At 41.8% G+C, this 25100-nt stretch overlaps 1 protein-coding gene across 1 annotated transcript; it reads right to left on the bottom strand.

Annotated features, from left to right (window-relative positions):
* Positions 1 to 3370: 3370 nt before the first annotated feature.
* Positions 3371 to 23139, bottom strand: LOC146372388 (uncharacterized). The gene is made up of 7 exons (XM_084954387.1): positions 22195 to 23139; positions 21325 to 21819; positions 15201 to 15302; positions 14705 to 14904; positions 6280 to 6413; positions 4908 to 5070; positions 3371 to 4317 (listed from the first exon to the last, which is right to left on the bottom strand). The coding sequence occupies exons 1-7, from the start codon at positions 23137 to 23139 to the stop codon at positions 4260 to 4262; spliced, it is 2097 nt and encodes a 698-aa protein (XP_084810513.1). The 3' UTR covers positions 3371 to 4259.
* Positions 23140 to 25100: the final 1961 nt, after the last annotated feature.

Raw genomic sequence — 25100 nt, 5'->3', positions numbered from 1 at the left:
TCTGATGTTTATTTATGAATGCAGAATTTCTTGAGCAGTCACCATGGAAACCTGATGCAGCTTCATGTTGTTAAATTAAAAGTAAACACTGTGTATTTTCACTACATTCCACTAAACTTATCATATAAGTAAATAAAGTGTGGGTTAGGTCCCTCCTGTGAAAAGAGCCACACAAACCGATGGATCAGAAAAGACAAAGTCAGCCTACAGCATGCCTTTTCATATTATGTGCCTGCTTATCTCCATTTCTTTACAGTAGATGGGAACTTTTGCAGTAAAGCAATGGCTTACAAAACAGTGGACTGTGGACTAATGCAGACATCTGAAGCCTGACAGCAGCTGGTATATACACAGCTTTGGATAAACTGGCCCTTTAAACAGCCCAGAGGAAGAAGAGACCTCTGCGTTATCAGTGGAGCCTAAAGCACAATAATAATAATACTATTAATATTATTTTTATAGCAATAATACCCCAAATAATTAAGTCATTAATTACACATTCGTCATGCTTCACAGGAGGTCAGGAGTGACCGATGAACGTGATGCTACATTAGAGTCTGTCCTATGAGTTCAGCAGGAGGAGGTGAACCCACAGCTGGGACCAGTTCTCTAGTGGGTTCAGTATCATACTTGTGTTCATCCTGGTCTGAACCTGGTCAGAAGAACTGACTTCACTTTTGAAAATTCAATACTTATAAAAGGTAACCCCAAACAGTCTACAACGGCTGTTTTCTGTCCACCAAAGCAAATTTGATTGAAGAGGTTTTTGTACCTTCACTTCTCCAAAAAGCAAATAAAGAGAATAAACAAAGATTTACTGAACGACTGTCAGAATTACCAGAGCTAACGTAGATCGCTTTATGCTCTTGAATCAGGAGGGATAAGAAAAGTGACTGCACTGACTGCAATCTGCCGTCTACTGACATCTAATGGAGAGATTTATACACGTGATAACTTTAATGGTACTTGAAAATAGGCCAGGATCTGCACTGCTTCAGCCTGAGCCTGTTCAGTCAGCACAGTCTGTGTAATATGAGAATAATAATAAATATGACTTTTCCTTCCTCTTCCATAAAAAAGGATGCTGCTCCATACTTACCTTTTTAGAGACTTTTATGTTGTTTGGCAGGATAATGGCATCACACTGAAGTTTAGGTGTTCAAAATACACAATGACTGATTTTCATGTCAACAACTAAGTAAATATTCTGATGAAGAGCCACTAAAGGAAGTTTTTGGAGTAACTCTCAGCAGCAATGTGGACATGAAATAGTTGGTAGACGTGTCATTAACCCTATGAGAAAAGGGTTCACTCAAAACTACTTGTTGTTCAACTGTGAAAAATTGGCAGAAATTTTAAAAACGCACGAAAGAACAGCCAGCAGATACACACAATTAGAAATATGGGCACATATGGAAACACAAATGCACAGAGACACACAGGATGTCAGTCAACCACTCTGAATATTCAATTTGAATCTTCCTGGTTTTATGGATTCCCCTCGAACGAATGGCCATAATTTCCTAACCGTAGGGGCTAGAGCGGTCATTCTTAGACCGTTCTGTTCAGAGGAGATGGGGGAATCTTCAAATGTTGATAGTTCATAATTAAAATATGAATTATTAAAGATATATGGCTTATAATGCACCATAACTGAGTAGAGGTGAACTGCCTTGACTTGCCCTCAAACAACGGTTTGTAAGTCTAAATCTATTTGGAGCATCGATATCATTCTTTCACTGTCAGATACAGCAGGCTTTGGTGAACAGTTAAGGAAATATTTTCAGGTCTCAGGCACATTTCATACATTGTGCTCTGCAGACAGGCACACGGACCTTTCAGGTCTACAAAAAGTTTCAAATGAAAAGCTCACAGGTGTGTTTTTATCAACTCATTATTGCACAATCACAGTGATTCATTAAAAACGTCTGCAGAAGTTGCAAACTTGTGATTCATGTCCTAAGTTATGATACACTGCTCTCCCCTACATAAGCTGCTTTTATAGATTAAAAGTATCAGCAATACTGGCCATACATTTACTTGGTATCACATCTACACCACAATCTGCAGTACTGCACATCACTAAGATCACAGTGGACAGATTCTGTCTCTCAGCTATGCTGGGAACGTCTGTGTTTCCCGGGATCAGCTGTTGCAGATTGTTGGTGCATGGAGGGCTGGGGCCTCTTCTGTCCCCCCCTAACGGAGACCACGTAGGTAGTCGGAGGCTGTAAGACAGCGGCTCTCTGGAGAAATCTGATATCTCAGGAGGATGACAGGATTCAACCAGAGAAGCTGCTTCATTATAAAGTCTGTGGTTTATAACTGAAATCTATGATACACATAAACACCCATCCATGCACTTAAGTAGTGAGTGAGTATTCACTCCAGTGATGACCTGTGAGAAAGAAACTGCACACACAGCGATCGGGCGTTATCAGTGACCATAAGATTATTATTGCCAAGCAAGGACCTGCAGCTCGAGCAGGCTGAAGAAATCCTTTAATGCTGATCCAGGCTTCACAGCTCGTGGATTTGGATTTTATTTTTGCAAGTGTAGAAATGAGAAATCTAAGAAACAAAACAGCAGAAGTCATGTATGAAACACAACACAGTTAACATGTGAAGCACTTAAAAGAAAACACAAATAAAACACTTCCAGTGAGGTGTGGCGATTTAAACATTGCCTGTACTGCTCAGCAGTTGTAATGGCATCAAGAATATCTGCACATAGTTCATAATTACAATTAGAATTAACATTTCTTTCACTAAACTCAATGATCATCCTCAAAGTCACTCATTATAGAGCGACATCACTATTTTAACACAGATGCTCTGATGTAGTAGGTCCAAATACAGGATGGTGGGTCACCAACCCTCCTGCTCCAACATGGTAGGAAAATTATACGGTAGAAAATGTTTATATTTATAACAATGTGAAATTTCTGCTTTAAATACTTTTATATATGTTTTTAAAATGGTCCCTCCACCCACTTTGTCCTTTTTCAGACACTGAAATCGGAGGAAATGTTCCAAAAATGTGCTGACTTCAAAGTGAATGATGCCGATCTTTGTTTCCATAGCACAGATTTGTCTGAGACATCATCGAGTTTCAGCCTGTGCCTCTAAGGAGCATCCAGTGTCCTGTTCATTGTCCATTTCTATCATAATGCACACACTGTGGTTAAATACTGAATAACAATGTTCTTCCAACTTACGTTTTTCCCACAGAGTTCAGAGGTGGACTCAATACTATTAATAACAGACAATCATAGGGTCCTGCTGCTGTCCACACTGTTATAGTTCTTACAAAAATACAGGCTGAAATATATCGATAGGAGCAGCTAAGAGAAGAAGAAATGTGCTGAAATTGTCAGAAAGGAGATTTATTTGTTTCCACTTTACATGTGTGTGAGCAGCACAGCAAACACAGTGAAGCCAGTTAACCTCAAAGTCCACCAGTCACAGTGGACACAGAACAAAGCATCGACTTTCATTACATTCTGTTTGGGTGACCATCAAACTTTGTTGTGATTTAACATTTACTTCAGCCTCCTTTAAATTCGATTCATGTGACATCAGGACAACATTCCAGGGAAAAGCGATCGAGCGGCGTTCCCCCAGTGTTTTATCCCACATCTCGTACTCAATGTTTCTTTCAGCCCAGAAAAGTTCATGTGATCATCGAAGATTTAAGCGTGAGCATCAAAATAAAAAAGCGCCAGATTTCAACCAGCTCCTAAGAATTTCAGGGACCTGTACAACCGTAACAATTTTCAGTAAGAATCTTTCATGGTTTCATCAAATATGCTAAAGTCAGTCCAACATAAACTGGCCAGTTCTGAGGAACCTCTGTGATTTCATATGGAATGGCTCGGGCTCGAGTATCACATCCAAGGTTGTGTCAGATAAGGAAGAGAAGTGGAATACAGCAGGACACTTGCAGCCTGGTGATACAGGAGCAATAAAAACTGGACACAGTGCTATTAATGATCACCAGCAGTTATCAAACTGAAACTAGACACCTGGATGTTTCTTTCACAACACATAACAACATTTTAAACTGCTACAGTTTCAGTTATGCACGGTGAGGTTTGTCGCACACCTAGATCACACACCCTTATACAAACAGGAAGAGTCGTGCTCAGCTCCACCTTCTCTGAGGCTACCCTGTAAATGTCACACGTGCCTCACAAGGAAAGATCTCAGCTGCCACACTGAGAGTCGTGAAGGCAAACGTCCAGTCTGGCCTCCAGTGGCTAGTGCAGGTTGGGATACTTCACGCAGAATCTGTCAAAGGCATCATATATGGCCTGTCTGGAAATGAAACAGGTAACGTTAACATAGCAAAGCTGTCCATGACAAACAAATCATATACATAAAAATGATGAAATGTGTGAAATACTGTGAGGGTGGCCCAACTCTAACATCAGATTAACCAGACAACAGCCACAGTTTAACGAATATTCTCAGAGACGATAAACCGTCCACAGCCAGAGTTATCTGTCTATATGTACCACGCCTGAACCAGGAAGTGCAGCTGTGACACTTCCACAAACAACTTTGGCTCCTCTGAACAATTTCTAGATTTTTCTTTGAATTTGACGTCATATTTGGTACAGTGGAGATATCATTCAGGTATTGACATCTAGTCTGAATTCATATTCATAATGAAGGACACTCTGGTCCATAACGCTCATTGTATTGTTACTAATTTCAACTTTCTGCTATAAAACAGCAACGTTTCAAAACTAGAGCTTGTAGAATAGAGCAGATAAATATGGATTGTGTGTTGCCAGCGAAGTATTCTCAGATTTAGCATGTTTTTGTGTAAGTATAGTTTAATTAGGCATAAATGAGAAACTTAAAAAACACCTTTTTGATCATTTTCAACACTATAACTTTACCTGAATATATTCTGTTTAAATAGGTATGCACTGATGTGTCCTCCTCTCAGATATCTGACTTCACAGCCTGGCCAGATCTCCTGCAGACTCAGGACTCCTGTTCGGGGCACATATGCATCCTCTTTGGCCTGGACGACAACGATGAGACTGGTATCTACAGGAACTGCAGCAGAGAGGGAAACACAGGGACATCTACAGTCACAACATTCTTTCACTTTTGTGCAAAACACATGCAAATCTTATCTGCCAGAAGAGGGTGGTAGACACAGCAGGAACAGTGAGCTGTTAAACATTACTGAAGATCAGCTGGGTCCTCTGCAGTCTGATTAAAGGCCAGGTGGAGGATGACCTGTGCCTCCTCTCACCTCACACCTTCTTGTATAAGCCAGGACGAAGGTCATCCTATTTCCCTCATAGTGTTCTAGCTTCACAATGATAATCCTGGAGAATGATTACAATCCCTGTGTTGTTCATTAGCAGCAGAATTGATCTTCTATGCCTTTTGATGGTGGTCCTCTTCAGTATCAAACATTCAATAAATCCTTTGAACACAATATTAAAAGTAAAAATAATCACGCTGGAGATTGTGTACTGTTCAAGTAACAGAGACAAAAGAGCTCGTAAGGAACTGTCTACATATGGCCCAAGGAACGAGGACACAGGTGGGACAAGTCTCTATTTTAGCAATGAGCAGAAAACTGACACTTCATGTGTAAAATCAGATTAAACAAAGGCTCTACAGGTCCGAAAAAGACGGTGCTGAGTTTCTCTAATCTGAGGTGAACATCGTTTTTCATGAGCTTGTTGCGAGTCTCTTAATTCTTTCCACACTTGGCTGATATTCCTTCTATACGGTTTCAATTTTACAAGCCAACGGCTTCGTGGTGTCATTGTCCATCTTTCTGTTTTGGCGTCAGTAGTCTCACTCATTGTGCCATGCTCCAGTATCCACACTTTAATGGCAACCAACAAACCAGTATGACCATCACGACTTTGTCAGCAGCGCGACCTTCAATTCATCAAACGTCAGCAGCCAACGCTTTTATCACAGCATCAGCTCTTTAGTATCACCGCCAACAACCAAGCATCACACGCCAACTCTAACGACACCACCTGCAACCTTATTGGTCAAAACCATTTCTGACGGCTGTGATGTGCTGCTGACAACAACCACATACATTTGTGTTATATACTGGCATGTGTAGAATTGAGCTACTTGTGTATATATTTTGTAACTTTGTAATATGTTGTATTATCCAGTTACTGTTCTTCATGTCTGGGAGCAACTCTGACCACAGGGATTAATTAAGTGTTGTGATTCTTTGCTTGTTCTTCTTTAAGCAGAGGTGTAATCATTCACTGCAGCACTCACCAGAGAAGTTGGCCATGTGTGTGCACTCATCCATCACTCCCTTCATGAAACTTATAGATTCTTTGTGTAAAGATGGACGACAACATTCGGCAGGATCCGTCCTTCTCCCGTGTGTGTTATATCCACCAAGAGCTCTAAGGAGACAGAAAAAATGACCATGTAAAAACGGTTTTATGTCCCTTAATAATGAAACATTCTCACTGGGGATAAGACTTGCTTATTCTTATTCCATTATCGATATCACTTTCACAACTTCATTGCATCCTTCGGTCAAATGTTTGTGGCTGTGGAACCTGCCTGCAGAAGCTTGGCACATAGTGCACTGTATACTATAATGCACTGTATATGTAGCCAAGTGAACTAATACTATGCATGGAAAGGGACTGAAGAGCGGGTTGGCGTGAGTAGTTACAGTGTCCTAACAGATTTCAAAGTTGTTAAGTTTATACTGTTATTCACTTTGCATAACTCTGTATGTTTCTGTTTGATTCAGAGGGGAGATCACTTGCTGTGTGATTCCTGCGTGTGTACTTGTCCTAGCACAGTAGCTGTGTGGAGAAACCGAAGTGAGTTCATGATGTTCTCCCATAGAAATGTATGTTTAAAAGAGAGTTTACAGTGCACTTTATTGCCAGTTGACCTGCGAAGTTGTGGGATGTAAACAATGTGTTTATTTGTTTTGTTTTCTCTTTTTTGTTGTATTTGTTTCTTGACAGGTCACTACTGTTGTCTATACTGTTTGAATTTAACATGTACATATGATAGTTACTGTTGTCTCAGACCCTGAAAGGCAGTTTGAGGCTGAGCCAGTGGAATAGTTAAATTTTGCCGTTTCACTCAAAACTACAGAATTAAAACTGTGCTCCTCCGAGTACAGTCGGAGAATAAAAAAGCCCACAAAAGAGTATTTCCTGTGTCCTGTCTCATGCCCCATGACCAGGCCACATAGTTTGGTGTCAGAAGTGGGATTCTCAGGTTAGTTTTGAGTTTCAGTATAGAGAGACACAGTGAGTGGGGCTTTATAGACAACATTAGTGGCTGAGAAGATCCCAGTCCTTCCCAGAGGGTGGCAATCGCAGTGTGGACGTCCTGAGGTGGTTCTGTGCAGTGGCAGTTGGTACAACAGGAGCCTGCTTCAGCCATTGGACGAGGAGGGCACCTGACACAGATTTTGGACTGTTGAATCCCATCTACAAGTGACTGTGGGAATCTGCTGCACTAAAGACTCAGAGACATTGCAGTATGTCGCAAGAGGACGAGGGGGAAGGTCCTTCAGGGGCCGGAGCTATCCCCACTGAAGACAGTCAAGCTGCCTCGTTGTTTGACAGTGCAGGTAACCCGTTGGTGCAGCTACAAACAAAGATTAACGAACTGAGTAGGAAACATGATGCTGTTATGTCTAGTATTGCTAACATGGGTAATGTTCCAACCAGATCTGTTGTCTGCATTCCAAGAGAAAAGGTGATTGTACCTTTTAGTGGGGAACCAGCAAAAGATGCTTACACTGTTGATGAATTCATAGAAGAGGTGGAAAGAGCAATAAGAACTAGGGGTCTGCGTGGAGAGGATCAAACCGACTTTATCCTCTCACAGCTGAAAGGGTCTGCCCTAGAGGAAGTTAAGTTACGTATGGCAGGCCAGGTGAAGCAACCGAGTGATCTCTTTTCATATTTGAGGGAGGCATTTAGAGAGAAGCGCACCACACCACAGCTCTTGCATGCTTTCTATGCACGCCGCCAACTAGATGGGGAAGACCTGCGAGATTATTCACATGCACTCTCTCAGTTGCTCAATGCTGCAATACAGCAGTCCCCTAATGTAGTACCCAACACACAGCTGGCACTTCGGGATCAATTCATTGAAGGTGTGCATGCCCCAAATCTTCGGCGTGAACTACGTAGGCTCACTAGGGACAAGCCTGAGTGTAGTCTCTTTGATGTTAGAGAGGAGGCAATCATGTGGACTATGGAAGATCGTCCACGCAGCACTAATGTAGCAAGACATAGAAATATAGTGAGTGACAGGCCAGATGAAAGCTGTGAAAAGACAACCTCCACCAGTAATGTACAGACAGACTTTACCATGGCTCTGCAAGAGATGGTTAAAATAATCACACAACAGGGTAAAGCCATAGGGGAGTTAACTAATGCAGTGAGGGAGCTCACAACACAGACTGCCAGTTCTGAAGACAGTAGAGGTGTTAAAGCTAAGCCCAAGCCTAAGTACACTAGAGAGGGTCAGCCTATTTGTCTCCAGTGTGAAGGGGTGGGACATATGGCCAGACACTGTAATGCACCCCGACAACCTACGAGCCAGTCTGCAACCATGCCCAGTTCACCGCTAACGGGAAACGGGAACCCTCCATTGCTATGAGCCGGGCAATGCGAGGCAAGTCAGAAGGCTCAAAGGAAGCTCTAACCAAGGAACATTTTCAAGAACATGCTGTTGGTCAGTACCCTGAAGTAGATATCCAGATAGGTGGTGTATCCCTTAGATGTCTGCTTGACACAGGAAGTAATGTAAGCACTTTGACAGAAAGCTTTTTCAGAAATCATCTCCAGGGAGAAGATGAAGATATGCACTGTACTGCCAAGTGGCTTAAAATCACAGCAGCCAACCAGTTGCCGCTGCCCTATTTAGGCTATGTAGAGTTAGATGTACAGGTCATGGGGCTCACTATACCTGAATGTGGTTTTCTTATAATCAAAGATGATAAAGCAGAAAGAGACAATCCCAAATGGTTGGATTCGTCACCCCATGGCATTATAGGGATGAACATTGTAAAACGATGTAGACAGTTAGTACTCTCAGAGTTTGACACCACTCTAGGGGGAGAGCTGGAGTCCAGCTGGAGGAAGGCCTGCCACTGCATACAAGCTGCTGAGCTTGTGGAAAAGGTGTCTACTGCCCGTGTGGCAAGCAAACACAAAGTGCGGGTGCCTGCCTCATCCCTGACCACTGTCTATGCAAGGGGCCATGGCAAGCAGTTTGGTAGCGCATTGGTTGAACCAGGGAATGTTCAGCTCCCAGGTGGCTTATTGGTGATCCCAACTCTAGTGTCAACTAACAGCCTGGTATTCCCAGTACAGGTGATGAACATCTCACAAGAGGATGTCTGGCTTCCACCTAAGGCTAGACTAGGCATTATTAGTCCTGGCCGCTGCATTGAGGGTGACCCATGCGAGGTGAAATTTGAGCGCATATCTGCCAACCATGAGGAGGTGACTCTTAACCAAAAGGACTGTCAGGGGGCCAACAGCTGCGTGCAGGACTTATTGGGAAGATTACACATAGGTGGCACACCAGGACAACAGGTCGAGGTCAGAACTCTTTTGAAAAGGTATGCGGATGTTTTTGCACTTCATGATGAGGATTTGGGGTACACTGATCGTGTGAAGCATGAAATTCCTGTTGTAGATGAAGCCCCTGTTTCTCAGCCATACAGGCGCATTCCACCAAATCAGTACAAAGAGGTCAGGGAGCACATTTCTGAACTGTTGAGAAAGGGGGTGATTCAGGAGAGTTCGAGTTCCTATGCTTCACCAGTTGTTCTGGTACGCAAGTCAGATGGGAGTCTTAGACTGTGTGTAGACTACCGCAGACTAAATGCAAAGACCAGGCGTGATGCGTTTCCACTCCCTCGCATTGAGGAGAGCCTGGATGCCTTGAGTGGTGCAGAGTTCTTCTCAACCATAGATCTTGCCAGTGGCTACCATCAGGTAGCGGTACATGAGAAAGGCAGAGACAAAACCGCATTTACCACACCATTTGGCCTGTATGAATACTTAAGGATGCCTTTTGGGTTATGTAATGCCCCCGCGACGTTTCAATGTCTTATGCAGGCCACAATGAGTGATTTGGTCTTTCAGATTGTGTTGATCTACTTGGATGATCTGCTTGTGTTTTCATCAACATTCCAGGATCACATTGTGAGACTGGAGACTGTTTTGAAAAGACGGAGGGATACGGGGCTGAAGGTTAAGGTTGAAAAGTGCCATTTCCTCCAGCCCCAGGTCAAGTTTCTCGGTCATGAAGTGTCGGCTCAGGGAATAAGCACAGATCCTGACAAGATAAGCGCTGTGGCAAAATGGCCCATCCCTAGTACTGTGAAAGAGCTATGGTCCTTTTTAGGATTTTGCAGCTACTATAGGAGATTCATTGAGGGCTTTTCCCAAACTGCGGGGCCACTCCATGATGTAGTGAACGTCTGTGTTAAGGAGATAAGCCCTGTCAGGGCTAAACAGCTTTTTGCTTCAGCCTGGACACCGCAATGCTTACAAGCTTTTGAGTTGCTTAAGGAAAAGTTGACTAGTGCCCCTGTTCTAGGCTATGCTGACTTCAGTCTCCCTTTCACACTGGAAACGGATGCTAGCAGTCTTGGATTAGGCGCTGTTCTGTCCCAGAAGCAGGGGGGAAGGAATAAAGTCATAGCTTATGCTAGTAGGAGGCTCAGAGGGGCTGAGAAGAATGATCAAAACTTTAGCAGAATGAAGCTCGAACTCCTAGCATTAAAGTGGGCAGTCACAGAAAAATTTAGGAGTTATCTGCTGGGGTCCAAGTTCACAATCATAACGGATAACAATCCCCTGTGTCACCTGCCCACTGCTAATTTAGGAGCCATTCAACAGAGGTGGGTAGCTCAGCTGTCTGTGTTTGACTTCGATGTTAAGTATCGCCCTGGCCGCTGCAACACTGCCGCTGATGCCCTCTCTCGGCAACCAACAGTTGACACGGAAGAACCTGACAGTGAGGATGCAGAATATGATGGCTCTATAGCCATATGTAATGTGCTGAGGGCAGGTACAAGCCTAGGCTCAGATCTTGTCATGGCTGGAGTTGAGGCTTGTAGGATCAGACTGCTGCAGGCCTCCGAACAAGATGAGGAAGCAGTCAGTGAGGCTGTGCTGGGCAACACCCCAACGATGCCTGGTTATTCCAATGCAGAACTCTATCGCTTCCAAGTGTCAGACCCAACAATTGGTGTCTTGAGAGAGTTTTGGAGCAGACAGAAGAGACCTACCTACAGAGAGAGAGGGGGTCTGTCTAAACCGGTACGTTCTCTACTGAAGCAGTGGCCTCGGATCAGAGAAAAGGATGGACTGCTATACCGTGTGATTGAGGATGCTCACCTTGGACAGTGCCATCAGCTGCTACTACCTGCCTGCCTTAAAGAAAAAGTGCTCAGGAGTGTGCATGATCACATGGGACACCAGGGAATCGAACGCACACTGGGATTGTTGAAACAAAGATGTTTCTGGGGGGGCATGTTTGAAGATGTTGAGCACTGGGTGAAGAAATGTCAGAGGTGTGTGTTAACAAAGATGCCTCAACCCAAAGTTCAGGCACCCCACGCTCCATTTTTGGCTACCCGCCCACTTGAAGTTGTTGCTGTTGATTATACCACCCTTGAGCGGGCTACAGATGGTCGTGAAAACGTTCTTGTAATGACTGACGTGTTCACCAAGTTCAGTCAGGCATTTGCCACACGAGATCAAAAAGCAGATACCACAGCTAAGATTATCCTGAAAGAGTGGTTCATGAAATATGGGGTACCAGAGCGCATGCACTCAGACCAGGGCAGGAATTTTGAAAGCGCAGTGATTGCTGAGCTATGCAAACTGTATGGAGTGAAGAAAACTTGTACAACACTCCACCACCCTCAGGGTAACCCACATTGTGAGAGGTTCAACAGGACTTTGCACAACCTCTTGCGTACGCTTCCCCCTGAGAAGAAGCGGCGCTGGCCTGAGCATCTGTCAGAGCTGGTGTATGCTTACAATGTCACGCCGCACTCGACGACAGGGTATTCTCCCCATTACCTGCTGTTTGGGGTCCACCCACATCTACCCGTTGATGCATTGTTGGGCCGGGAGGAAGTGAAGGATGACAAACTGGACTGGTTAGCAGTGCACCAGCAGCGTCTCCAGGATGCACATGCCAGAGCCAGAGAATTTGCTGAACGGAAGGCTGCAGAGAGAGTGGTTCAGCAGCAAGGAAAGGTGTTCTGTCCACCTGTTGACATCGGACAGTTTGTGTATCTCCGTTACCGACCACCAGGAAGGAATAAAATTCAAGATGCCTGGGCAGCCCCTGTGTATTAAGTGGTTGATATCCAAGGGACAACATACACAGTAGTGCCACTGGAAGGAGGGCTGGTGAAAAGAGTCCACAGATCTAACTTGAGGCCATGCGTGGGGTCTATACCTGCACCCAAGCCAAGGCTACGTGACCAGGAAGTCAGTTCTGCAGATGAGGACCAAGTGTCTGATACGGAGGTTGAGCATCCAGAGTTTGCCTTGATGGAGGAGGTCCAGTACCCCATGGAGCTGCCAGTGGCTCAGGGACCTGGGAACTTGGTTCCGACGGTCGACGAGCCTGGAGACCAATTGGAGAATGGAACTGAAAATGTGGGTGAGGATCTACTAGGGCAGGAGAGCAGTGACAACCCTGATGACCTCGAGGTGGAGCCAGCAGCTTACCTTCCACCTGGACCAGGAAGCATTGGATTCTCCAGCGAAGAACCGGTGGCGAAACCTGTTCCAGCTCCTAGGAAAGGAAAAAGAGAGAAAGCGGAGGCAGGTCCACCCACACCTGCTACACGCAGGAGTAGGAGAGAAACTGCAGGGGTCCACACAAACCCATTTAATCTACCTAGGTCAGCATGCAATGCAGTGTCCTTCAGTCCAGATGTACTCTCCCAGGTGTTAGCCGGTATGGTTCTCTACACCACCAAACTCAGGGGAATGGTGAATGAGCAGGGGGTCACCGAGGACGTTGACTCATAGCAGGGGAGAATGTAGCCAAGTGAACTAATGCTACGCATGGAAAGGGACTGAAGAGTGGGTTGGCGTGAGTAGTTACAGTGTCCTAACAGATTTCAAAGTTGTTAAGTTTATACTGTTATTCACTTTGCATAACTCTGTATGTTTCTGTTTGATTCAGAGGGGAGATCACTTGCTGTGTGATTCCTGCGTGTGTACTTGTCCTAGCACAGTAGCTGTGTGGAGAAACCGAAGTGAGTTCATGATGTTCTCCCATAGAAATGTATGTTTAAAAGAGAGTTTACAGTGCACTTTATTGCCAGTTGACCTGCGAAGTTGTGGGATGTAAACAATGTGTTTATTTGTTTTGTTTTCTCTTTTTTGTTGTATTTGTTTCTTGACAGGTCACTACTGTTGTCTATACTGTTTGAATTTAACATGTACATATGATAGTTACTGTTGTCTCAGACCCTGAAAGGCAGTTTGAGGCTGAGCCAGTGGAATAGTTAAATTTTGCCGTTTCACTCAAAACTACAGAATTAAAACTGTGCTCCTCCGAGTACAGTCGGAGAATAAAAAAGCCCACAAAAGAGTATTTCCTGTGTCCTGTCTCATTCCCCATGACCGGGCCACATATACTATAATGCACTGTATACTATAGTGCACTGTATACTATAATGCACTGTATACTATAGTGCACTGTATACTATAGTGCACTGTATACTATAATGCACTGTATACTATAGTGCACTGCATACTATAGTGTACTGTATACTATAGTGCACTGTATACTATAGTGCACTGCATACTATAGTGCACTGTATACTATAGTGCACTGCATACTATAGTGTACTGTATACTATAGTGCACTGCATACTATTAAGTTAATGCATTTCACATTTCTGCCCCTTTTTCACATTTTCCTAGCAAAACAGGAAAATGGAAATGGCTCAAGACTTTTGCACAATACTGGACGTCCATGTTTGTTGATACTGTAACCATAAAGGTTTATACTGATGGAAAATTGCATATTACTGTGCACTGTTTGAAACATGCAACAGATGCTCAACCAGATGTTCGACAGCATCGTTCTTTCAAATCAGTAGCAAGTCTTAAAACACCTGTACTCTTACAATGCAGCATTAATGTGTGATTACACACGAGTTTCCTGGTCCCACAAACACACACCTGTCATTGTTTACCAATCTCTGTGTAGAAATGTGAGTAAAAGCCTGAAAAAAGTACAAATTGTTCGGCTGCAGTTCAGTTCATATAAACATTACTGAGGAAAACAATATGCAAAGCCACGCCCACCTGTGCGGGACAGAGGCAATGCTAAGGTACCACACTCAGTTTGGAGTCAAAGACAGCTTCTTCTCCTGTTTAACAAATCAATTCAAAGTCCTTGCAAAGCAGTGAAAAATATGTCATCTTTTTTTTGTGATTCACGGTCCGTCTCACTTTCTTAGCCAAGAATCAGGCCAGCGAGCTGCCCAGCATATATGCTGGCTGCCCCCTCTGTCAGCGTGGAGCCTCCTGTGACTGAACTGGATCATTAAAGTCATTTAAAAAAGAAAAAGAAGCAACGTCGACTAATAACTGGACAAAATGCAAATGTTATAAAAATTCCAACATATCAGCAGGTTTAGTGATCGAACACTCACGTTGGCAGAGTTTCGAAGCTTGCTCCAACACTGTTCCCCAGCGACAACAGATGCTCTGCTCCGTCTGTGGCCCCACCACAGTCACTTCCTCCGTCCACTCTGGTGCACTGGCTCACTGACAGTTTGTGGTCTTTAGACAGCTCGTGGAAATGCTCATCCACATTCGTTACAAGTTTGGGACCCATCTTAAAGGAATCAGCCTACCAGAAGTGGACGCGCAGCAAAAGATGTAGTGTAGTCATGTATGTGTTACACGTATGACACAAGACCAAACACCAAAAACACAACAAGCACACAGCTTCACACTTAACTTCTTATTTTAGTAAACAAAGAAAAATTCAATCTTTGCAAAAAACATTTTACCAGCGTATTAGTGTGTGCAGAGGGAGTGATGAAAGGAAGACACGGATACTTTTTCCAGTCAGTTGTACTCGTACAGTTGTGAAAGTAATCTGAGTAATATTCTGTACTCCTGTGAAACTGCAGGAACACTTACCCCACAGTACTCCAGCAGCTTGATGATCTCCTCTTCATACCTTGAATTAATTGCATATTGCTTCTCCAGCTGTGTCCAGTTCACTGCTTTACTCAGCACACCCTACACACACACGCACACACACGCACACACGCACACACGCACACACACACACGCACACACGCACACACACACGCACACACACACACACACACACACACACACGCACACACACACACACACACACACAGTTACTTTAGCCTTCCCCACTGCTCTGCCACCAACTTACCGTAAGGTTGACAGCTGCAACTATTCTGGTGCACGCAGCACATGCTGTACATGTCACAATGCTTTCACATTTATAAGATAACCGCAAAACACTGATTAAATAAATACAAGATGCAGTTGCGTTCATAGAAAAATAATCAACATCACCAGAACTCTTACCATCAATAACACACACTGCAGTAATTAATATACTTACAGGTATCCGCCTCTCGCCCTATGACAGCTGGGATAGGATCCAGCGCCCCCCGCGACCCTGAAAAGGATAAGCGGAAGCGAATGGATGGATGGATGGGTATCCGTACACACACTGGCAGTCCTGGACTTTCCTCACCACGATCGCAGCCTATATCTGCCATTTCCCACTTCAGTGTGCAGCGCTCTTATTCCAGCCATGGGGTGCCCAGCCCCAGCATTCCCAGGCTTGCACTCTTAATGACTGAAGGAGTGGAGCCGTCACGGCGCACGCACTCAGAGCACGACTCATGACCAAAACATATAATATCCAGTAAGTAAGATCAGCAGAGTCTATATATTTACTGGATATATCATCAAGGGCAATAAAAAGTACTGTGTGATATTTTGGTGGGTATTTATTTATTTCTGGGGTTTTTATGTAATTAAAACATAAATACCACCCTCATGGGTATACAGTAAGCTTGAAGATCAGATGACAGCAAGTTACTCTTTTAGTCTGACACAGTACTTCTTTCTTATCTTTTGCTTAGTTTGTCATTCAAATGATAAAGCGTTTCTGATCTAGATGGTAAGCATAATAAACATCAAATAAAAGTCATATATTTAAAGTCTATCATCAACTGTTTACGTGCTACAGTTCATCCTGGCTATTGTATAATATTATTTATTCAATTTTTAAAACATGTATGAGCCTGAAGGTTTTCCTTTAGCTCTAGCTCATGTGAGAAAGAAACTTTTCACAGAACTCTGTGTTGTCCTATGAAAAACTAAGTACAAAACCTGACTCGATACTTTGTCGAACAAAACAAACCACAAAATTCACATTGATGTAATTAACAAAGACAAGCGTCAGTAACAAGATAAAAGAAACACTGACTAATGATCAAATTTGCTAATAAAACAATGCTGACAACCTACTGACCACCTTTCATGTGTACTTTCAGTTATCTCCTAAAAGTAGGAAAAGTTGATTTCAATCAATAAGAGACCCTCTGACTGAACTGTGCTTTATTTTAGGTCCCCTTCAGATATGCGTTCACAAAGGATAACATGCTAAATGAAATATAATTCTCCAAATGATGCTATAATTGACTCTTGCACACAGGATGTGGGGAAGAAAAGTATTTAAACTTCAGTTTCACATGGTTATTGCTACAAGATTGTAAAATATGATTTTGTGAGTTTGAAAACACATAACATTGTGTGCTAAAATCCTTCAATTCAGAGCCTGGAGACATGCTTACAGCTGAGTTTTACTAAAGACATTGCCCATATTAGGAAAGAGACATGTGTTTGGCTTCACTGATTATGTAATTTTCTGGCCCTCTTTCAATGTGACAAATCAAATACAGTCCACTCCCGGAGCTGCAGACATTTCACAACTCAGAAACCACAACTGAAAATTTTTTTGCTTCATTCATTTAATTAAGCACTTTGTATAAAATATGATCCACTTTCTTTGACTTCCATTACCTGCAGTATGTTATTATATGTAAACAAGGAAAGCTTTCCCCTCATAGACATAGAAGTACTCCTGATCATTTTATCACAGCTGTGGTAATGTAAGCCACAGCTGTGGGCCAAACAACATGCTAACATGTGAAAAGGAGAATCCACGTCTTCATATATAGAGTACACGATGGTTCTAGTGTTCACAAACACAACATTTGTTGAGCTCTGTTCATGGCTGAGACAGTTTATCAAGTAAATATCTGCTTATGCTTCTTTATTTAACCCCTTAGGGGTGTTGTGTATTACAAGCCAACATCTGCAAGTACTGGAACTGCTCGTTTTGTGCGTTAACACCAGGAGTGTGACGCGCACATGCATTTTCAGTTGTGGATTTTCCCCAAAATGTAAATACATTTAAGCAAAATTTGTGTGCAAAGAATGATTGAAAGCATCAGCAGTGATGCTAGAAAGCCTAAAACAGTTTAGGTTTTGTATGAACCTCCATATAAATGACCACATAAACGCAGAGTGTAGAAGTAGTAACTATAAATGACACTGTTCTTTATGAGATTGTGAGAAAATATTTAATGGCATTTTTATTTTATTTTTCTTTCTGGGGATAAAGCCAAACTATTGCACTGGTTCAGCAGTTTGAATCCAGTGTCCACATGAGAAGCTACTGGATAATCAAGGATTGCCTGTCCCTCATGGTTGAGCAGCATCCCGACTCTCTCATATCTTTTGCAGCTCTCTTTTTTTAGCCTATTATTTTCTGCACCCTCTCAGATGTGACTACAGGGAAGCTCTCTGTCCATATCTCTTCCTGCCGTACTGCCCTCTGATGACTTCTTTGCCCTTCTCTCAATCTTTTCTATCCTTTCTTCACATCTTTCAAACCTATATCACTTTTTCACACCTCCTGATATAAAACTCCAGTGTTGTTCTCGTTCTACATAAATCTCAGCTTTTTTCACCTCCTCTGCTATAGTCCATCCTTTCTCCCTTTTACCAGGATAAGAATCTGATTCTTAATACTTTGATTTAATTTGGGATGAATTGTTCTCCCAAGCGCTGCCAAAAGCCAGGTTTTACTGATAAATCTTTGTTTGATGGGGGGGACTTTAAATGTTTTCTTCTCTCTGCTCCTTTTCATTTTATAATGACTTTATTTATTTTATCCTGCAGTCAAGTCAGGCGTACATGCCGTTTGTGAGGCAAAGCAGAGGGAAAGTCGGGATTATAAATGCACAAGGGGCTGATTAGACAATGAGACACAGGAGAGCGCAAAAGTAAACACGAAAGCCAAACTAAACCAAACCAAACAAACCAAACTTTTTCCACCACTTGGTGAGTAGTTGGCATCCTACATGCAAACTGCAGGTGACCATGGCAATCTGATTGCAGCCAAAGCAATCACAATCAGTGTTGGTCAAGTTACTTGAAAAAGGTAATCAGTAACTAATTACTGATTATTTCCCCCCAAAGTAATCCAGTTACTTTACTGATTACTTATTTTCAAAAGTAATTAGTTACTTAGTTACTTTAAAAAAAACGTGATTTACAACCTGAATAGGTAATAAAGCAATAGATCTTTCAGCCCAATTCTACTTTTTCTGCATAATCCAGCATATAAAATGTAATCAAATGAAAAAGTCTCTTTTTAAAACTAGTTTTATTAGTTTTAATCTTTTAACTTTATGCATCAAGCAAAAATTAAATTATATGCAACATTCTCTGACTGGAAGAAATTTGTTTAAACCTATTTTCTGCACATTCCGGCACATAAAATAAAAATTGTTTTTTGTGTTTACACTCAGTCTTTCAAATAAATGCATGTAAAACACAGCAGAAAATAAATAAAATCAAACACTCAGCGGTCCTGTTGCTCTATTTTCCCCTGCTTAACAGGAGTGGGGCAGGCGGAGGTTTGCCCTGGTGCAGGTGTGCCGCATGTCAGTGGAAGAATCTTGGAGTTTCTCTGTGAATTTCGCATTCCCGTGGCAGCGTACTCGGTGCTTGCTTGGGAGTTTAGGCGTTTTTCCGCTGTAAAAAGAAGTTTTCTTCCCACGCAGTGTACAGCAGATGCTAATGTTTTTGTCACTTTTTACGGAATCAAACTCAAAGTAAGGTCAGTACTTCCACGCTCTAAACGCTGCACGGTCATACTCTCTCCCGCACTCGTTATATTATCCATTTTTGATCTGCTCACAGCTGTTGCCACAAACGCCGCACTCGCTTACGTCATTGTAATGAGACACTCGCGCAAACGAAATCACGGCGGATTAGTACCACAGTACTGAAGCGTGCTTACGGGACAGTAACAGTAATCTAATTACCTTTTTTGCAATAGTAATCCCTTACTTTACTCGTTACTTGAAAAAAGTAATCAGCCTATGCGGTGTTGCCCATCTCTGGTCCACATACAGAAAGTATCATAGAAAGATTTAAGGTATCGTGCCACATTTGACCTCTGACCTCTTGTTCATGGTTAATAAATTAAGAGTCAAACTGAAAGACAAATTTGAAACTTTGTTACTTACTACTGTTGTTTGGAATAGATAGGAATATAGGGAATTATATATTTTTATTTAAAGACAGCGTTGTCAAGAGAAAGAGAATGACCTGCCTAGTTAATAGGAAATTTACTTTACTATAATATATAATAAGCTCAAGTTATTCATGTACTTTATTATTAAACATTTAAACAATGAAATGAATGTTACACATGTAGTATATCTGCATATCTGTATAAATGAAAAAGAATGTCAAGTATAGTAAAGTGGATTTCATCAGGACAAAATAAAAGCCCTTGCTCTTGTTTTTATTTCAATACAAATTTCTTTAAGGAAAAACAAAGGAAATAAATAAATACAAAACATCACACTGTTGCCCTTTAATTATTTTTAAAAACCTGACATCTGTGCAGACCACAACTAGACAGATAAGCACATTGGATTCAGATTTGATTTAAACTAACATCAGTCAGTCTCTAGAAGTCTAAAAAGTCTGTTTCTACCATTAAACATCCAATATACTCAACTTCCTAGAAAGTTTTGACTTCACGTGTGAAAATAGGAACGATTTTTGTGGTGTTTTGTACCACGACAGGAGCTCAGATATTACCCTGCATAGCATTCAGCCCATGTTTAAACAAAATGTGGGATTTTCTGCTATTTGTAGCTCTGCTCTAAAAGTAGTACGTACCTGGGCCCGCCTACTATCCTTGAAAACGTAAAATGAAGGGCTAGAATCCAAAGTGTATGACATCTCAGGAAAAAAAAAGCACCGAAATAAAGCACCGAAATGTGCGCTGCTTTTCGGTCTCATTACTACCGTTTATGCCATAATGGCACCGGATACCGGTACCCATCCCTATTGGCGTGTTGAATGAGTTATTGCCTTCCTTGTGTAATGTTTACAAGTTTAAATTTTTTTTGGACTTTGTGAAACTCCCTCCCCTCTGTGGTGAGAAATAACTTTGCTATTACAGAGCTAAATTATTCAACAGGTTAATACCTTCGCAGCAAGGTCACCTGCGGCATGAGAAATCCATTTTCATGTTATTTAATGTACCTCGGTACAATGACAGTCCTGTAATGAAGTGCCTAATTTAAAATGTAACATCACCTATTGGTGAAACGAGCTTAGATTATAAGACTCACATGTTTTCATTTCTAGTCTTTAAAACCTGTCTCTACCCATCTAGTATTAATTCCTTCTGGGATACAAGTTAAGTATGTATATTTTGCACACACACAAACACACATTACCCATTTCTTGTTTTTATACCTAAGATGAATTATTGTTGAATGAAGACATTTTTCAAACACATGTAAAATGTGGCCAATTGTGTTTATTGGGTAAACGAAAAGGTAGAAGGGGGAAAAAGAGGGAAAAAGAGGGATAGAAAGAAGGAAAGAGAGCGAGGAGAGAAAACCCCAACAATCCCCTCTGAGCAAGCACCAGGCGACAGTGGATAGGAAAAACTCCTTTTAAAGTGAAAGAAACCTAAAGGAGAAACCTATGGCAGAACCAGGTTCAGGAGGGGGCAGTCAACTGCCGGGACTGGTCGGGGGGTGAGCGTGAAAAAAGAAAAAGGAGGGAGGGGAAGGGGGAAAATTAAGATGGAATAGAGGTGGAGGAAGACGAGGTTAGATCAGGTGGAAGTGTTTTTTCTTCTTTTCTTCTTCTGTTGTTCTTGCTTTTGTGCCTGGATTTCAGTGTTTTTGTACCTCGTTTCATTATACAATTCTTGGAGTTCTTGATTTTTCCTCTGAAGAATAAGTTTTTCTTCTTCCTGTTGTATTTTCTGTTGGTCTTTTTCTTGAAGCAGCTCTTTATTTCCGTGCACTTTTTTATCAAGCCTGATTTGGAGCAATCTGTGTTTTTCCTCCATCTCGTCAAGCTTGGAGTCCATTTCTTTCTGTTTCATTTCCATTTGCTTCTTGTTGTGAAGCAACTGTTGATTTTTGTGGAGAGTTTTGTCATGCTTCACCTGTAGCGCTTTGTATTTTTCCTCCATGGCTTGGAGTTTGCTCTGCAGGTCTCTCTGCTCGGCCTGTTGTTTCTTGTCTTGGAGGAACTCTTTATTTCTTTCCAGAGCTTCATCAAGTATTACTTGCAAGCCTTCGTTGTGTTTCTCGATGTTCCTTAGCTTGCAATCCATTTCTTCCTGATGTATTTTCTGTTGGTCTTTCTCGTGAAGCAGCTCTTTATTTTTGAGCATTGTTTCCTCAAGAGTTATTTGGAGCATTTTGTATTTTTCCTCCAAGACTTCAAACTTGCAGTCCGTTTCTTTCTCGAGCTTTTCTTGTTGCTCTCACTCTTGAATGAACTCTTTATTTCTCTGTACTTTTTTATCAAGCCTGATTTGGAGCAATCTGTGTTTTTCCTCCATCTCTTCAAGCTTGGAGTCCATTTCTTTCTGTTTCATTTCCATTTGCTTCTTGTCGTGAAGCAACTGTTGATTTTTGTGGAAAGTTTTGTCATGCTTCACCTGCAGAACTTTGTTTTTTTCCTCCATGGCTTGGAGTTTGCTCTGCAGGTCTCTCTGCTCGGCCTGTTGTTTCTTGTCTTGGAGGAACTCTTCATTTCTTTCCAGAGCTTCATCAAGCATTGCTTGCAAGCCTTCCTTTTGTTTCTCGATGTTCCTCAGCTTGCAATCCATTTCTTCCTGATGTATTTTCTGTTCGTCTTTCTCGTAAAGCATCTCTTTATTTTTGAGCAGTGTTTCCTCAAGAGTTATTTGGAGTATTTTCAGTTTTTCCTCCAAGACTTCAAGCTTGGAGTCCATTTCTTTCTCAAGCATTTCTTGTTGCTCTCTCTCTTGAATGAACTCTTTATTTCTCTGCACTGTTTTATCAAGCCTGATTTGGAGCAATCTGTGTTTTTCCTCCATCTCTTCAAGCTCGGAGTCCATTTCTTTTTGTTTCATTTCCATTTGCTTCTTGTCTTGAAGCAACTGTTGATTTTTGTGCAGAGTTTTATTATACTTTACCTGCAGTGCTTTGTTTTTTTCCTCCATGCCTTGGAGTTTGCTCTGCAAGTCTCTCTGCTCGGCCTGTTGTTTCTCTTCTTGGTGGATTTCTTTAAGTTTTTCCAGAGCTTCGTCAAGCTTTTCTTGGAGCTCCTGATTCTTCTTGACCATGTTTTCCTGTTTTATGCTCTCTTTTTTCTCCTTTTGGAGCAGATCTTTAATTTTTTCCAGAGCTTCATCAAGCTTTTCTTGGAGCTCCTGATTCTTCTTATCTTGGAGAGCCCATTGTTTCTCCTCAATAATACCTTCTTTTTCTTGAAGTTGGTAGGATAATTTTTCTAATTCAGCTCTCTTTCTCTCATTTTCTTCCGTCAGGATCTTAATCTTCTCTCTGTTCATGAGATTTTCATTCTCCATTTCTTCCAATCGCTTTTCCTCTAATTCTACTTGTTCGTCCCAAGGAAGAGAGCTGACATAAGGGTCTAGGGACTCATACCATGGAATAGAGCTGGGGTCAACTTCTTGTCTTTCTTGATTTTTCTGAGACATGTTGGAGTCTGTATACCGTGAGTACGAAAAGGATCCAAATGTTTCAAAATGCTTTACTGGTGAACGTTCGAATGCTGCTAACATAAGTGCTGCAAATAACGGACTAAAAGTTGTACATCCTCACCCCTACTTAAGGATTCATGAGGATCAAAGTGAGTAATGAAAGTAAGTAAAAGTACAATTTTATTTATATAGCACCTTTCACGACAAATTAATTTTGTTTGAGTTGTTTTGCTAACTCGTTGAAGTGTTACTGGGTATCATAACCAGACAGTTTGCGCATACAGTGAATGAAAGCCTTGGGTGGACTGAATCAGGCTAAAACCAGAAAACCAGAAAGAGAAATGTTGATCACTTAAACACTTAGCTTAATTAAAAAAAAACCTTAACGATGTCATTAAATTGAAAGACATTAAAGAAATGTAAAAAAACTAACAAACTCTACAGCTTTTATAACAGTGGGAAAGTAGCAGCTTCCTGTCCCGTCACCTCATGCATAAATCTGCCTTGCTAATTCAAACTAATGAGGATCACAAGGACTCGAGTAAACATGTAAAAAAGGTCATCTGACCTTCACGCCTGGCTGACTGCAATGTGTGGAAGCTTTGTGGCCACTGTGGTGCTTGGTGAAGTTGTGTAGCCCTTTGGGGTTAAACTTTTTCATCACAATGAGACTTTTCTATTTTCTCAATTGTTGAGAAAGTTCTCAGTGAAAAGTAGGAAGTTGCTGGCAGAATGTAGTTTTGGTTACACATATGTGTATCGCTCATAGGTTGTTTCATCATCTTATTATTGTTCTTTGTCTTCAGGTTGCTCAGACTTTCTACATCACTGTCAAGCCTGTGGACGACTCCCTGCCTCTTCTTCAGGTCCCTGGCATGAGGGTGCAGGAGGGTGGGGGAAAGACCATCACTGAGTTTGAGCTGAAAGCCACCGATGCAGACACAGAGGTAACACACTGGCTACATACGTTTTCTGCAAATCTTTCACAGCTTTAATTACAGTATATGCGTGACATTATGACAAGAATCAGGTGTCACCTTCTTTGGCGGGAACTACAACAGAGATGCTTTGAGCACTTCAGAAGGTCTTAAAACAAAACTTTTCAAATGTTTAACTGAGGTCAAAATACAGCATTCAAGGGCTGATTTCTTCAACATGCACGCTCATACTTCTCCTTTAATTAAGGCTAAACTAAAGCAAATGTTGCTCTCCATCCTCTGCTGCATATATTGTAGAGTTAATAATATGTATGAAGTACTTTAAATTAGCTTATTTGCCTTTTTCCTTCTTTAAGCATCTGATTCTCTTTATGAGCTGCACAATACAAACAGATCATATCTTTGAAGCTTGGTATGATTTGTGAACTAATTGGCATCATGTTTGGAATCATCCCAAAGCACTACAGTTACCAGTTTAGAAAAGAGCTGGAGCTCTGAATGTTTATTTTGAGATCATTACCTAAGCTGGCTAAACTAAGCAGCCGGTTTAAAGGATAATCCAACACTGTTAATCCCATAAATCTGTATTATTCTGTATTCTCAGTAAAAACTTGAAGATTTATTTTCTACTGCCTTATTGTAGAATTTTACAGAATAACACCCAAAAGTGATGTTAAGGTTCGCCACTATAGATATTTTGAAGCTGATTCCTGAATTTGAGTTCTCACTATTTTGCTGGTTTGTTGGTTGTGGAGAACAAACACTGCTTCTTTATGTAGCTTCATCCTAGGGAGACATTGCAGGCAATATCACTGCAATGTGATACGATGGCACCTGCTGTGCAGTTTTATTACAGTGGGATGATTGAAATGGCAGAGTGAGGCCGTGTCTGCGAGAGTGTGCGTGCTCTTTTGTGAATTTGTGGGTGTATTCATGTGCTTCTGTCTTTGTGAGGACATGTTTGGAAGGACAGGATATTTCTGTAGCATGGAAGGAGCAGCTTTATGTTTGCAGCTCACC

The sequence above is a fragment of the Perissodus microlepis genome, chromosome 15 (assembly GCF_051167445.1).
Source record: "Perissodus microlepis isolate ML-2025 ecotype Zambia chromosome 15, ASM5116744v1, whole genome shotgun sequence".
NCBI classification, from domain to species: Eukaryota; Metazoa; Chordata; class Actinopteri; order Cichliformes; family Cichlidae; genus Perissodus; species Perissodus microlepis.
This window is presented reverse-complemented; position numbering and strand designations above follow the sequence as displayed.

Bases quoted from the DNA above. Each gene is read 5' to 3' on its own strand.
- LOC146372388 (XM_084954387.1), bottom strand. From the start codon at position 23,139: ATGTCTCAGAAAAATCAAGAAAGACAAGAAGTTGACCCCAGCTCTATT. The intron at 14,905-15,200 runs GTAAGTGTTCCT...CACTTCTGGTAG, and splicing joins AGCTGCTGGAGTACTGTGGG to GCTGATTCCTTTAAGATGGG. The intron at 5,071-6,279 runs GTGAGTGCTGCA...TCTCTGCTGCAG, and splicing joins ACACATGGCCAACTTCTCTG to TTCCTGTAGATACCAGTCTC.